This window comes from Hevea brasiliensis, chromosome 10 (genome assembly GCF_030052815.1).
Source record: "Hevea brasiliensis isolate MT/VB/25A 57/8 chromosome 10, ASM3005281v1, whole genome shotgun sequence".
Taxonomy (NCBI): domain Eukaryota; kingdom Viridiplantae; phylum Streptophyta; class Magnoliopsida; order Malpighiales; family Euphorbiaceae; genus Hevea; species Hevea brasiliensis.
In genome coordinates this window covers 90595321-90610604 of record NC_079502.1, presented here as the reverse complement: position 1 = coordinate 90610604, position 15284 = coordinate 90595321, and the positions used below count along the sequence as shown (strand labels likewise).

At 37.9% G+C, this 15284-nt stretch overlaps 1 protein-coding gene across 1 annotated transcript; it reads right to left on the bottom strand.

Annotated features, from left to right (window-relative positions):
* Window positions 1-72: 72 nt before the first annotated feature.
* Window positions 73-6030, bottom strand: LOC110651447 (guanosine nucleotide diphosphate dissociation inhibitor At5g09550). The gene is made up of 13 exons (XM_021806798.2): window positions 5868-6030; window positions 5349-5411; window positions 5180-5263; window positions 4071-4178; window positions 3810-3982; window positions 3473-3584; window positions 2972-3052; window positions 2828-2890; window positions 1573-1674; window positions 1190-1314; window positions 708-918; window positions 437-511; window positions 73-313 (listed from the first exon to the last, which is right to left on the bottom strand). The coding sequence occupies exons 1-13, from the start codon at window positions 5952-5954 to the stop codon at window positions 257-259; spliced, it is 1341 nt and encodes a 446-aa protein (XP_021662490.2). The 5' UTR covers window positions 5955-6030; the 3' UTR covers window positions 73-256.
* Window positions 6031-15284: the final 9254 nt, after the last annotated feature.

Here is a 15284-nt window from a genome sequence, read left to right as displayed (position 1 = left end):
TTTAATAGCAAAGTTTGAGGAGTTTAGAGATAAAAATTAAAATTTAAAGATAGCAATAAGAAAGTGTAGACAAGCCGAAGAAAAATTCTAATAACAATAAAGAACAAAACTTGGCTCCACATTTTGGGAAAAAAAAAAGTGTAAAATCTGTCAAAATTTTTGAATGCCTGCAAGGGAAAATCATAAGAAAAAAAAAAATGCAACACAGTTCTTTCAGCTCTTATAGCCCCATCCAGCCTATGTGATCCCCAAAATTTCATTCTTCTTCGGTGGCTGCACTGGCAGCACTCAGATCCACTGACAGGTCAAGTGTCTGTTACATGGCACGAACTTATCAGTAGTCATTCATTTGAATATTCAATTCTATATTAGACTAACTTCATTTTTTCAGCTTAAGCACATATTTTGTTTGGAAGTGAAGAAAACTTGGTATTACCTTTCCAGTTATCTTGCTGTACATGTTAATCACATCTTGTACTGTGGTCTCAAAATGTGTGGTTGCATCATAACTCTGCAGGACATTCCAATTCCAAAATATTAAGTTTCAGCAAGAAATAACACTAAAACTTATATTAGCACCCCAGTGGTAAGCTCAAGCTGCAAATATACCAAAAACTTGGACATTGCATACTTGCTTGCCTGTTGAGCATAGTTGATAGATAAATTGTTCAGAATTATAAAAAATGAAAGTGTTCATGTAAGCTTACTGTGGATATGAAACAATTGTCAACATCGTGTTGGTTATTGGGCTCGTATCTATCGTATGTGTCAAAAAATATTTCGTCTACAGGTCCAAGGAGATCTATGCCTGGCTTCAACTCCGTTTGAGGATCATCAGTCTCTGCTTCTGTTGTAACAAAAGCAATGTATTTCCCTTTTGGAGCTACATTGTGAGTATAGGAGCAGCAGAAAAGGTACCTATGATAAGAATAAAATTAAATTACTAAAATCGTCAAATGTGCATAAAAGCCATATATGCACACAGAGATAATAATTATATTAATTACTACAGAAAGATAGAGGCACACCATGAACATAGAATGAATTTGTCACTACATTCAAATGTGCAAATACGCATACATTGAAGTACTTTTCACATGCAAATGTTGAGAGATCTATGTGTGTGTAAAATATTAACTTTCAGGAATACACTGCCAAAGCATTCATATTATCGTAAAGAAAAACATACATATCTGATTTTCGCTTGAGTTGTTTCTGGGGAAGAATAACCTGGACCGAGTGAGAATTATTGGTATTTGGGATTGGATGACTCATAATACATATAGCACGAGCTACTTTTCCAATCTTTTTTACCTGTTTTGGCACAAAAACGGTAAAGGAATGAGCATTCCTTCTCATTGTGTTACAGTTATGTGGACATAATTCAGTAGTCTGAGGTGAAATGTTTGCTATGTTCAAGTAGGCACAGTTTTATAGGTTGTTATTTTGGAGTGGTAAGACAAAACTTTGAGAAGATCAGATATGAAACCTGCACCAACTTAACTCCAATAAATTCTTAAATTGTCATTTTAATACAACTGGCCCAAGAAATAAAGGTTCCTGCAATGTTACCTTGTCTGGCAAATATGAAGGGTCGCATACTACTTTTTTGCATTTTGCAGTTTCTCCCTCTGATGTCACTCCAAAGGCCTTCCCATCTGCATCAAATTCTACCTGCCATTTGCAGTAAAAAAGCCGCAAAAACATGAGTACAAGATTGGATTCTATGAATTATAAAGGAAAAATGAGACCATATATTAAATTAAAAGCTATCTGAAGTCAGAATTAACCCAACTCAACTCAACTCATCTCAACTAAGTTTTTATCCAAAAAATTAACTCAACTCAAGTCAACTCAACTAAGTTTTCATCCAAAAAATTTAGGATCGGCTATATGTATTCTCTTTATCCACTCTAAATGATTTTGGGTTAAATTCTCGGAAATGTATAAAGTTTCTGGGTAATGTTGTACTACTTTTCCTCCAAGTTAGTTTAGGTCTATCCCTCTTTTCTTTCTATCCTCTAACCAACCTAATGTATTCTACTTGTCTAACTGGAGCCTCCGTATGTCTGCGCTTCACATGATCAAACCAAATCAATCTCTCTTCTCTCAACTTATTCTCAATTGGCACAACTTCTACCTTTTCTCTAATACTCTTATTATGGACTTTATCTAGTCTAGTATTGACACTCATACACCTTAACATTCTCTTTTCCGCAACTCTTATCTTATCTTAGACACATATGACTCCTCCTTCAGCTCCTAACACTCACTATCATATAACATGGTCGGTCATACAGTTGTATGGTAAAATTTTCCTTTCAACTTATTGGGAATCTTGTGGTCACAAAAGACTCCCATGGCACGTCTCCACTTCAACCATCTGGCTTTAATCCTCTAACTAACGTCCTCTTCACATCCCCCATTTACTTAAATAATTGAACCGAGATATTTAAAATAATTACTTTGGGACAGTACCGCTCTATCCAAACTAATTCCCTCCCTTTCACTAATTTGGTCTTCATTGAACTTGCAATGTATGTTTTTTGTCTTCGTTCTACTTAATTTAAAGACCTTTGACTCTAGAGTACTTTTTCAGAGCACTGGCTTTCTATTGACTCCTTCTCGCGTCTCATCTATCACAACTATATCAATTTGAAGTCAGAATCAATTAGAATAAATTATATGGGGCAACTGAAATAAACATGAATGGCTTCTCTATTCATGAAGAAAGGAAGTGATTGAATATCAGGTTTTGCCTAGCCTGCTGTGATAATAATTCAAGCGTCTCAGCTCATCAAATGAAAAGAAGCAGTATCAACTATACCTTGCATTCTGGCTTGCAAAGCATGTAGGTGCCACCATAAACAGCACTCAAACGAGCAAATGCCTGTCAAAATAAGTAAATACAGTCATTAGAGGAACCAGAGAGAATCCCCTTTAGATGCTTTCAGCGTCATATGGAGCAAACCTGTGGTAGCTCTCCTAGTCCATAGAGGGGATAAATGTAGGGAGATCCTCCCCGAAAGCGTGCTAAAGATTCCGCATATAGCTATACAAACGCCAAAAAAAATTCATAGAGAAGATAAAGTTCCATCATCACAGGCAAGCACAAATGCATGCAGAACATGATTCATCGTTCAATAACATACATGGTTTTGCATTGTGGAAGCAAATGAAGGCCAAGACAAACCATATCCAAGATTCGAGTTAGACAAGATTCTTGCTTTCAAATCATACTCTTAAGCTTCATGTTAAAATATATAAATTTTCTCACTAAATGTTCTGTAGCTTTACTGTTTTCCCATAAAAAGAGAGAGAGAGAGAGAGAGAAATCATCGACCAAGCATTTTACTTGCAGATTGTTTCTTCTCCGATAAAATAAATCTTTATTTATTAAATCCATTATTAATTACCCAGATACAACAATCAACAATCATTTTAAGGAAGGTGATGTGTTGGGACTTATTACCTTCATTCTCTTCACAAAATCCAGAGCAGGCTCATCCAAGTAATTTTCATCCAAATAAAGTGCCAACGCATGCCCTATGAAGTCAACTGTATTATCATCCAGCCCATATTTCCTACAGCAAACAATAATATCCTGTTGGAAAATTTAGTAACTCAGAAGCCTAAATTAATTTATAAGTACTTGGTTTCCTTAAGAGTTGTAAATTCTATTCTGCAATGTATATGATAATTACGACATGATCTTTCACAAATTTCCAGAATGCTATTCTTTTCGTTGAAGCTTGTAATTGTAAATAAAGTTTTTATTAGAGGAAGGATAGATAAGAGTGAGATATTACGATATAACATCTCTAGCTTTAACCTTGTTGAGGTCCAGCCCTTCATGAGACTTGGGATCATTCTCATCGTAGTCTTGAACATAAATGAAAAACTTTCTAGCACGACGCTTCTCAAACAAGCCCATAAGTGGGGATTTTAATGCTTCCACATCATTAGCTGGTACTTTGTGTATCTATAAACAACAATCAAGTCCATTTACTGTGGCAAGATGACTGTTAACAATTTACATAGTATAATAATTCAAGTTCTAGATGTGAAACCTTTCCTTTGTTGTACACAAAACTACCATCCACGGCCTTGAAATTCAGATATTTAGTAACATCTGTGTGGATGAGAATGCGAACCAAGGCACCGTTGGCCATCATGAACTGTAAGAGCATGGAACAATCACTATCATTTTGATGGCATCGAAAGCCAAGGTTGTAGCAAAAGAAATCACTAAATAATTGTTAATCGGTTGTAGCAAAATGAACAACACAGTCACATTCCATGTTACTCACGCAGGATATCTTCATTATCAAAAGTCCTTCCCCAATTATACATCAGTAACTTAAAAATGTTCATGATTATATCAAGAATCAATATTTTCTCCAATACCAGAACCAATGAAAAAATTGGTTGCTGAATTGATATAACAGAATATGAAGTTTTCAAATGATGAACCAAGATAAAATGGAGTAATTAAGATCCAAAGTTACAATTAACTTGGCATGATCATTATCAAATTTATATCATTTATTGCATTTAAAGCTACTTGCAGAAAAGCACATAAAATTTCAGGCTACAAATCCACTTCCACGTTTCTTGTTGACTTGAATGACTTCAAATCAAGAGAGATTGAAATGTCGCTTCCACAGCTCCAACAAGGCTCCCATTATTCTTTTTTAGTCATCGAGTTTCTATAGCATTATGGTACATTTCAATTGTTGAATACAACATTAAGAAACTAGAACAAATCAAACTTCAAGTTGAAGAACAGAGGAAAATTAGCACATCTTGAGAGGGCAATTAACAATATAGGATTACGTGAGAACCAATTCCATGAGTCCACTAGATTCAGCAATAATGTGCTTTGCTGAGGCCGTGGACTCTCGCAAAAGCAGGAAGACTTGTTCACTAGGTATGTAAAAAAAAATGAGGCTGAAGTTGACAAAACTCAGCCTAGTACACTTAAATTTTGGGGATAACAAAGGCAAAATCGGAAGATGGTAGTCAATAACTTCACTGCTAAATGCTAATGGTACCAATCAACATTGCAACAAACTTAATGATGGTGAAAAGATAGTTCAAATCGAAAAAAAAGAATTATTAAGTTACTAAAATAGGAATTAAAAAATGTCAAAAAAACATCAGCATCAATTCTGGATACCTTAGGGATCATATCAACATTATAGTCTCTGCTTGCGCCCAAATTTTCTGGGGGTTTGTCCCCACTCCTAAATCGCTTCCAAAGCTATAAAAAAAAAAGGGCTTTTTCCAATAAAATTCATATAATAATAATAATAATAATAATAATAATAATAACAGATAAATAGTACCTGGTTTAGATTGAGGGAACTGGACTCTCCTCCATAATAGTCATTTCTATCCATATGCAGCACCTATCTCAAACAAGCAAGATAATAAATTTTTCAGAAGTTAAAGAAACCCATTACATAATCAAAAAACCAAAGCATAATGACCAAAATTTTGGATCAAATGGAAATCTTTACCAATTCATAAATTATTAATATCGTGCGTTCAGAGATCTAATGCAAATATGACTAGCTTGCGCTAAAATTCAAAGATAAACACTATCAAGATCTCTAACATGCATCTTTGATGCAAAAAATTCTTGCCACTTATTTAAATATCAGATGCGAAGCCTTCAGCTCTTCAACTAGTAGCCTAATTGCCATAAAAAATTTTCATTTTAATATGAGATTCAGCCTTCAGGTTTAAAAACCATCCAATTAAAAACCCCAATTTGTAAGTGATCAATCGAAATTTCAAGTATTCCAGTATCAAATCGAGGGACTATTTAAATCTGAAATTGGTTGTATAGAGCTCTTACGTACTTTGAGTCCATCGACGGAGAGTAAACCGCTGAGAATGCATTCTTTGAGACCTGTTCCGAGTACTACGACGTCGTATTCTTCATCCATGGATTCAAGAAGCAAAGTAGATGAAAAGAAAAAAGAAAAAGATTGCAGAGGGAGAAACGAAAGAGATCAGAAAGAAAAAAAGAAGAAGCCTTTAAGCAACTTACATGGAGAAGAAAGAGAGCAGGTCTATAGCGGGAACTCCCTTCTTTTTCGGTTAATTCCGTTACTTTCTTCTCTCACATCTGTCCCACTTGTTTCTTTCTTTTACGTTTTTGCCCCTAATTTTTTTTAAAATAAAAAATAATTTATTTGTCCTTTTTAATTGCCACGTAAATATTTTTTAATTTTAATTTTGATAATTTAATAAATTTATAATTACCTTTTAAAATTGAAATAAAATTACTAGATTAGAATATAATTACAAAAACTCGAATTTGTTTTTATCCTTTTGCCGAAAAGGAATTGAATGCCATTTGAAACAATGATCGATTCTGTAGAGAAGGATTAAAATTTTATTTTTATATATAATTGTATATTTCACATGGAAATTACCCATTAACCATTATTATTATTATTATTATTATTATTATTATTATTAGATTATTGAACAAATAAATTTAAACCTTTACACATATCCAAAACTTTTAATTTTGTATCTAAATTCAAAAATTATTTTAGAATTTTGACTTTTTTATATTTGGATTGTCATGTGACATACAATGTCACATTTTGTAATTTTTTTATTTGACTTGTCTCTCTTCCGCACCTCTCTCCCTCATTTTCTCTCTTCCCTCACCCCACGCCCCCACCCCCACCCTCTCTCTCTCTCTCTCTCTCTCTCTCCAAATAAAATAGTAAAGAGTGAGTTTGATTGCTCGTAACATAAAGAGAGGGAGAGTGAATAAAGAAGAGAGAAAATGTAACACCCTAATTTTTGAAGAAATATTAAATATAGTTATTATTTAAATAGAAATAAAATTTATAAAGTTTTGGGGAGAAAAATTTAATTTGATATTAGACTTGAAAGTAAAGTTTTAGAAGTTTTGGGGTGAAAAATATAATTTTTAGAGAATTTAAGGATCAAAATGGAATTTGTTTAAAAAAGGACCATTAACACAGCTCTCCAGCAGATAAAAGAAGGGAAAAAAAAGAAAAAAAGAGAAAGGATAAAAGAAGAATCGGGGAAAGAGAAAGAAAAGGGAAATGAGAGGAAAAGAGAGAAAGAAAGAAGGAGAAGAAAAAGAAGAAGAAGGGAAGGACGGGTGGCGTTGGGTTTTTTTTTTTTTTGAGTTTCTCTAATGAGAAAGAATACTAACGAGAGGAAAAGATAGATTTTGGTCCAGCATATAAGAAATTAAAAAGATAAAAGGGAAAAAGAATGTGAATAGTAGCAAAAATAGGAGTTAAGCACGGCAGTAACTTTGTCTTCTAGTCAGCTGAGTTTGGTTCATCTTTTACCTTTAATTTTTGGATGTGTTTGAGGTTTATATGCGTAGATATTATGGTTAAAACGTGATAATTTTTCAATGGTTGGATTTAGTGATATAAATTATTGAACATAGTCTGTCTGAATTTGGAATTCTAAATTTTGGCTATTAAAATTTGAGGAAAATAAATAATTAGGTGCTTAGAAAATTATAAAATTTGGTAGAAATGATCTTTAGGAGAAATAATTAAAATTTGACAAATTTTGAACTTGTAGTTTATGAGATATAAATTATTTTGTATGAGTTATCTCAGTATGAATTATTTCTAAAAATTCAAAATTTGAAGAATTGGATAAATCTGTTAATATCTCATGATGTAGAGGTGATTTAATGCTAAAATTTTTACTAATATTGTATATAAATATCTTGAACATATGGTTAAAATTTGAAATTTATTTGACAATTAGAATATTATATATAAATTTTAATATACAGAGTACTAAATTGAGTATTAAGGATTTGGTTAAATTGAATAAGTTATTTTATTGGAACTAAAATTATTTTGAGATGGGATATAGTATTTATTGAATTTTTAAGTGATTTTGGAATTTTTTTTTTTGAGAAATAATAATAGGTGTTTAGTTAGATTTTAGTGATATGAACATGTTTTGAATATTTAGGTTGAGATTTGGGTATAAAATAGTGGTATTTATGATTCCTATGTATTCTTTAAATTTTATATACTTGGTTCAGAATATAAAATTTATATTTGTGAATGGTTAAATTTGGGGTGAATGTGAGCATTGGTAGTTGGAAAAAAATGATTTGATGTTGTTGGAATCAATTATAATTGAAGGAAGTAAATAGTATTAAAATGGAAATTTGAGTTTATGGAGGGAGTGGTGGGGAAATTGTGATTTTAGTTATGCAAGTTAATATGTTGATATAGTTTTGAATTGTGAATTTGAGTTTTGTGAAAAGGAGTTTAGTTCAATTTTAAGAGGGAATTCTGTCAAATTTTGATTAGAAATTTATTATGGAATTGAAATTTTATTGATGAATTTAATTATAATAAATTCAAAATATTTTAGTAAGAGGTTTTGAGATTGTGATTTTATTTGGATTATAGAAGAGTTAAAGATCCAAGTTGGAGATTAGAGATCTGGACTTAGACTAGGTTTTTGTAGGACTTGGATGGGCATAAAATGTAGTTATTGTGGGCTTGAGGAGAGACTCTGTTGTAACACCCCAAAATTTTAATTTTTATGAGCATTTTTGGTATTTTAATTTTATTTAAATTTTAGGAATTTTTTTGAGATTTTTCAGATTTTAAAAAAAATCGGGTTCGATTTTTCGAAAATATAAACTTTGATGAATTTTAAAAATTTATTTAAAGACCACGTGGCAAAACTAAAAATATATTTAGAGTCTACGTATTTTTCTGAGTTTTTTGGAATTTTTTTTCGGAATTTTTGGACCTCGTTTTCGGTCCCGAGGCAGAGTAAAAAATTCAAAATTTTGTATTTCGAATCGAACCGGACCGGATCGGACCGGTCGAATCGGACCGGTCTTCTTCCCTTTTTCTTCCTCTCGCGCGCGACGTTCCCTCTCCCTTTTCTCTCTCTTTTCTCTCTCCTCCCCTCCCCTGCCGCCGGCCAGCCGCCTCCCCTGCGTCCCCACCTTGCGCTGGCCTCACTGTCCCAATGACGCCGCCCCAAACGATCGGAACGCGCTAACGCCCCTCCTGCAAGCGGCTTCTCCGGGCACCAATTGGACCGGGTCTTGTGTCTAAAATCATCTACTCGGCGAGAGCTTTCCATAGACACCAAGAACGCCGAAATCCATGGAGCGGTTTGTCCAATTTTTGCTCGGGAAGTTTTTAGCCTATTTCGACTTTTGGGCTAGATTTCTCGAAAACCGTGAATCCCACGAGAAAACCAAGGCTACCAGCACGCTCCACTCGTCGAGAGCTTCGCAACGACATAAATTTCGAATTTTTTCGACACCGTTTTTCGGTGGGTCCCACGGAACTTCGCAGTATTTTTTCGAGCATTTAATGAGCTTAGAAAATTCTGAAAAATTTATGTACTAACCCCGTGTTACGGGCTTCGTGTAGGTATCCTCGATTCGCTGAAATTTGACAGTTGACCAAGTGCGCAAATTTCGTGCCGCATGCACTGATCTAAAAGTCTCGAATTGGACCGAGGTTTTGGCTAGCCCCATTGTCGACGCCCCGAGCGCCTAAGTCGGAATTGGCAAAGGTAAACCCGAACCTTGCTTTTTCGTAATTTTCTAGTGCTTAAATAGGATTAAAAATCCATAAAATATTCGTGGTAGCTTAGAAAATTATGATTCTTTTTGCAATAGCCTAGTAATATTGCTAAGGACCGCGGGGCAAAGTTTAATAATTTTTAGAGCTTGTTTGGGCAGTTTTTGCAAAAATGATTGTAATAAAATTGTCAGGTGAGCCGGGACAGACTTCTTCCTCCGCCCAGCCGCCACAGTGATTGTCGTCAAGTCTGTGAGTAAAATATTAATTTTAATTGTAATTTCACTATTATTATATGTTCAAGTATGCCCATGCATCACTTATATGCATATATTTATGTAGTTAAACTCTAGGCACGATTTATGTTGCATTCATAACTGTTGATGTGCCATGGATGTTGTTGTGGTAATTTGGAGCAGTGTTCGTGCGTTGGCGTGCGTGTGATGTGGTGTGGACTATGGATAGGATGGGGTAGTCGCGGCTTGAGTAATTCGCAGGGACCCGATCCTTCGAGGGGTAGTCACGGCTTGAGTAATTCGCTGGGACCCTCGATTTGGTTATTAAGTGGAAGTCCGAGCTGAGTAATTCGTTGGCACCAGGTTGGATTTAAGAGAGTCAGATAGGGATCACCCCATATGTTATGATTGATACTACAGGGTGTGTGAGTGCTCCAAATTACCTTTTTGATATTATGATGTGAAAATGATGTTGATGTTGCATTTCACTTTACAGGGTGCATTAGTTTTAGATAGTTATAGAGATTATGGTTAAAATTGATATTTTACTCTCTGAGTCGAACGCTCACTCCTGTTCAATATTTTTTCAGGCCACAGGAGGATATTTTTGAGGTTAACTTGCTTCCTTTCCTCGCAGGTTGTTTATCAATATTTGTGTAATTTTATTTACTCCTAGAATTTCTGCATGTGTTAGAAGTATTTATTTGATTATGGTCTGTAATATTATTATCATGTTGGACCTGTAAACGTATAATGATATGCATGTTTGATGGATTGGATGAGGGAGCTGAGCTCCCATTTATTATTATGTTGATGAGTATGTGGAGGGTGAGCTGAGTTCCCCAATTGACTATATATTGTGTTTACAGGTCGGGTGAGTCGAAAACTCCCCGTTGGTAAGTCCATTTTATGGCCGGACTCTGTCCGTTTGTTTTCTTGAAATTGGGCCCAAATGGGCCTTAGAGTTGGGTAAATGAATAGTTAAGGCTTACTACGGGCCTCGGAGGCTTTAGGCTAGCCCAGGTCCTAGTGCCGGTCCGGCCCATAGGTTGGGTCGTGACAAATGTGGTATCAGAGCTTAGGCTCCAGATTCTTAGGGAAAAATTGTCTAAGTGTTGGGAAGAGTCTACTAGGAGTCACATGTGGAAAAATAGGGTCCATATTCGTCTTGCATTGTCATCTTTGCTTCTAGTTTCTGCTTTATATATTGTGTGTAAATATGAGTCTATAGAGTCATGTAATGTGCGCTTTGAATTTTGTGGGCTAATGTCGCTGAATTTCAGAAAATGTATAGAAGGTGAGAGTCGCCATCGCACTGTAACCAGATGTGCCCGACGAGGTGTCGGACAGATGAGGTGCCCGCCCAGGAGGCGGGGTAGGAGGCCTAGAGTCGCTCAAGTAGAGAGCAACACCCCAAGATCAGATCAGTCTTTTATGGCACAGGGTCCCATGGACCCCATGGCAGCTACTCTAGCTGGTCTGCAGAGAACCATCGACATGATGGCGCAGTATATGGTCCACCCTCCACAGCAGCAGCAGTCCACCGCACCAAGAGAGGAATCTTACAAACAGATCATAAATACAAACATATCATAAATTTCAAGAAGTTGGTGCCTGGTACTTATGATGTGTCAGACGATGCATATCGGTTTTTGGATTCCTGCAGTGCAGAATGTAATTACTGATTGGTGATAGAAGACTGATAGAGTGTATGCAACATGTCATGGGGCCTATGCCTAGACAATGGATGAATGACTATGTGTTACCCCGGATGGAGGGCTTGACATGGGCTCAGTTTGTGGAACTTTTTATCAATCGGTTTGTGCCAGAAAGCTTCAGAGATCAGAAGCAGTGGGCCTTTGAGGCCTTAAGACAGAATGGTAGGTCTGTAGATGAATATGCTACAGAATTTCTGGAATTGAGCAGATATGCCCCTACAGCAGTATCTACAGAGACTATGAAGGTGAAAAGATTCCTAAAGGGGCTTGACAGGAGGTATGCAAACCTGGCCATGATGTCTGGTCAGTCTTTTGATGTGGTGGTTGATCGAGCCAGACAGATTGAGATTAGCTATGCTGTGGATGACAGCGGAAGAGCAAAGAAAAACAGAGCAGAGGGTTCTTCAGGTGTTCCCCAAATGGGTACTCCGGATAGTGGTGGCCAGAGTAATTACAGAGGAAAGGGTAGGAGCAAGAGAAGTGGTTTTAGACACAGACCACGAGGATTCAGACCAGGGTACGGATCCAGCAGTGGTCACAGTTCGGGGTACAGCAGTTCTGGGTCTGGTTCAGGATCCTCCTTGGCACCTTGTGCACAGTGTGGAAGAGGACATTCAGGACCTTGTTTGATGGGATCAGGAGTATGCTTCAGGTGTGGCCAACCGGGTCACTTTGCTAGAGAATGCCCCGTGTTCAGTGAGCCACAGATGGGGTCACAAGGTTCTGTTGCGAATGTTCCTCGACAATTGTATCCGGGTGCTTCCAACATGGCAGGCAGTCAGTTCAGTGGCCAACAGGGCCGAGGACAAGGGGGACGTGGATTTGGAGGCAGATCAGGAGGTAGAAGTCAGTATCAGGGTTCTGCCACTCAGGGTAGGGGTCAAGCTCGAGTTTTCACCCTGACCCACCAGGATGTTCAAGCTTCAAATGCGCCAGGCGTGTATTCTTCCGTCATTCTTATGAGGCTCGTGTTTTGATAGATCCGGGTGCTACGCACTCATTTGTCTCCCCTGTGTTTGCCATGAGGTTGGGTAGAAACCCTACAACTTTAGAATGCCCTTTGTCGGTAGCCACCCCACTTAGTGACAACATAGATGTAGATATGGTTTTTTCGGGTAGCCCAGTAGTAGTGGATGGAAAGATCCTCCCAGCAGACTTGGTTCCTCTGCCAGTAATGGACTTTGATGTAATTTTGGGGATGGATTGGTTGGCAACTCACTATGCCACTTTAGACTGCAGGAACAAAAAGGTGTATTTCCACATACCTGATGTGGAAGAGTTTAGCTTTGATGGTGACAGAAGTGTGGCTCCATATAATTTGGTGTCAGCAATTAGAGCTAGAAAAATGTTGAGGCGTCGATGCCAAGGGTATTTGGCATTGGTGAGAGATAAATCTATAGAAGGTGTCAGCATGGAAAATGTTCCTGTTGTCAGAGAATTTATGGATGTCTTCCCAGAGGAGCTTCCAGGGTTGCCACCAGGAAGGGAAATAGAGTTTTGTATTGATGTTGTGCCAGGTACAAACCCTATATCCATGCCACCTTACAGGATGGCACCAGCAGAATTGAAAGAGCTGAAGGAGCAACTACATGAGCTTTTGAATAAGGGTTTCATACGTCCGAGAACTTCACCTTGGGGCGCTCCTGTTCTATTTGTTAGAAAGAAGGATGGGTCATTGAGGTTGTGCATTGACTATAGACAGCTGAACAAGGTGACTGTGAAGAACAAGTATCCACTTCCTCGGATCGATGATCTGCTTGATCACTCAAGGGGCTAGATTCTTTTCAAGATAGACTGCGATCGGGCTACCATCGATTGAGAATCGGGAATGAGGACGTGTCCAAAGCGGCTTCGTGACAAGATATGGTCATTATGAGTTCTTGGTGATGTCTTTTGGACTCACTAATGCACCAGCAGCCTTCATGGACTTGATGAACAGGGTGTTCAAGCCATTTTTAGACCGTTTTGTCATCGTATTCATAGATGACATTTTGGTGTACTCTCGGACCGAGGAAGAACACGTGTGGCACTTGAGGATGGTGTTGCAGACGTTGAGGGAGCACCAGCTATATGCCAAATTTTCAAAATATGAATTTTGGCTAGAAAGCATCTCATTCTTGGGACACGTGGTTTCTAGTGACGGCATTCAAGTGGATCCCAAGAAAATTGAAGCTGTAACTGATTGGCTTAGGCCTACAACAGTCACTGAGGTGCGAAGTTTTCTGGGTCTAGTTGGCTACTATAGGCATTTTGTACAGGATTTTTCCAGGATAGCAGCTCCCCTAACTAAGTTAACCCGAAAGAATGTTCCATTCATTTGGACAAATGACTGTGAGGAGAGTTTCCAGAAGCTTAAGGAGTGTCTAACCACTGTCCCTGTGTTGACACTACCTGTGAGTGGTGAAGGATACACCGTGTATTATGACGCCTCCAGAGTTGGCCTAGGGTGTGTCTTGATGCAGAATGGAAAGGTAGTGGCTTATGCTTCAAGGCAGCTGAAGAGGCATGAGCAGAACTACCCCACCCATGATTTGGAAATGGTGGCTGTAGTCTTTGCACTAAAAATCTGGAGACACTATCTGTATGGTGAAGTGTGCGAGATATACACCGACCACAAGAGCTTGAAGTACATCTTCCAACAGAGGGATTTAAACTTGAGACAGAGGAGATGGATGGAGCTTCTGAAAGACTATGATTGCACCATCCAGTACCACCCTGGAAAGGCCAATGTTGTGGCAGATGCCTTGAGCAGAAAATCTTCTGGCAGTTTGGCGCACATTTCAGTAGAGAAGAGACCATTGATTCAGGAGGTACATGAGTTGATGGATCAAGGTTTAATCCTAGATCTTTCAGATGAGGGGGTATTGTTGGCTCACTTTTCAGTGAGGCCAGACTTGAGGGACAGAGTTAGAGTTTCCCAGCACAGAGACCAACAACTGATGAAGATCATAGAAAGAGTACAGCAAGGTGAAGGTGGTGAGTTTGGATTTGCCAATGATGGTGCCCTAGTGCAAGGTTCTAGGATATGTGTGCCCGATGTGGACAACCTCAGGAATGAAATCATGCGAGAGACACACTACACACTGTACAGTGTCCACCCAGGTTCCACCAAGATGTACCATGATGTGAAAGATAGCTATTGGTGGAATGGCATGAAGAGAGACATAGCAGATTTTGTGTCCAAGTGCTTGACTTGTTAGAAGGTGAAGTTTGAACACCAGAGACCGTCAGGGAAGCTGCAAGAGCTCCCTATCCCAGAATGGAAGTGGGAAATGATCACTATAGATTTTGTGACTGGGTTGCCTCGTACCACGCGAGGATATGATTCGATATGGGTAATTGTAGACCGTCTAACCAAATCAGCTCACTTTTTGCCTGTGAAGACTACATATTCTGTGGCACAGTACGCCCGACTCTACATTCGAGAAATAGTTAGATTGCATGGAGTTCCGGCTTCCATAATATCTAACAGAGGGCCCCAGTTCACTTCTCGGTTTTGGAGAAAATTGCAGGAGGCACTTGGCACACAGTTGAATTTCAGTACGGCTTTCCACCCTCAGACAGACGGACAGTCCGAAAGGACAATCCAAACACTGAAAGACATGCTTCGCATGAGTGTCTTGGATTTTGGAGGTCAATGGGATTAGCAGCTAGCTTTGGTAGAGTTTGCCTACAACAACAGTTATCACTCCAGCATAGGGATGGCACCCTATGAGGCATTATAAGGAAGAAAATGTAGG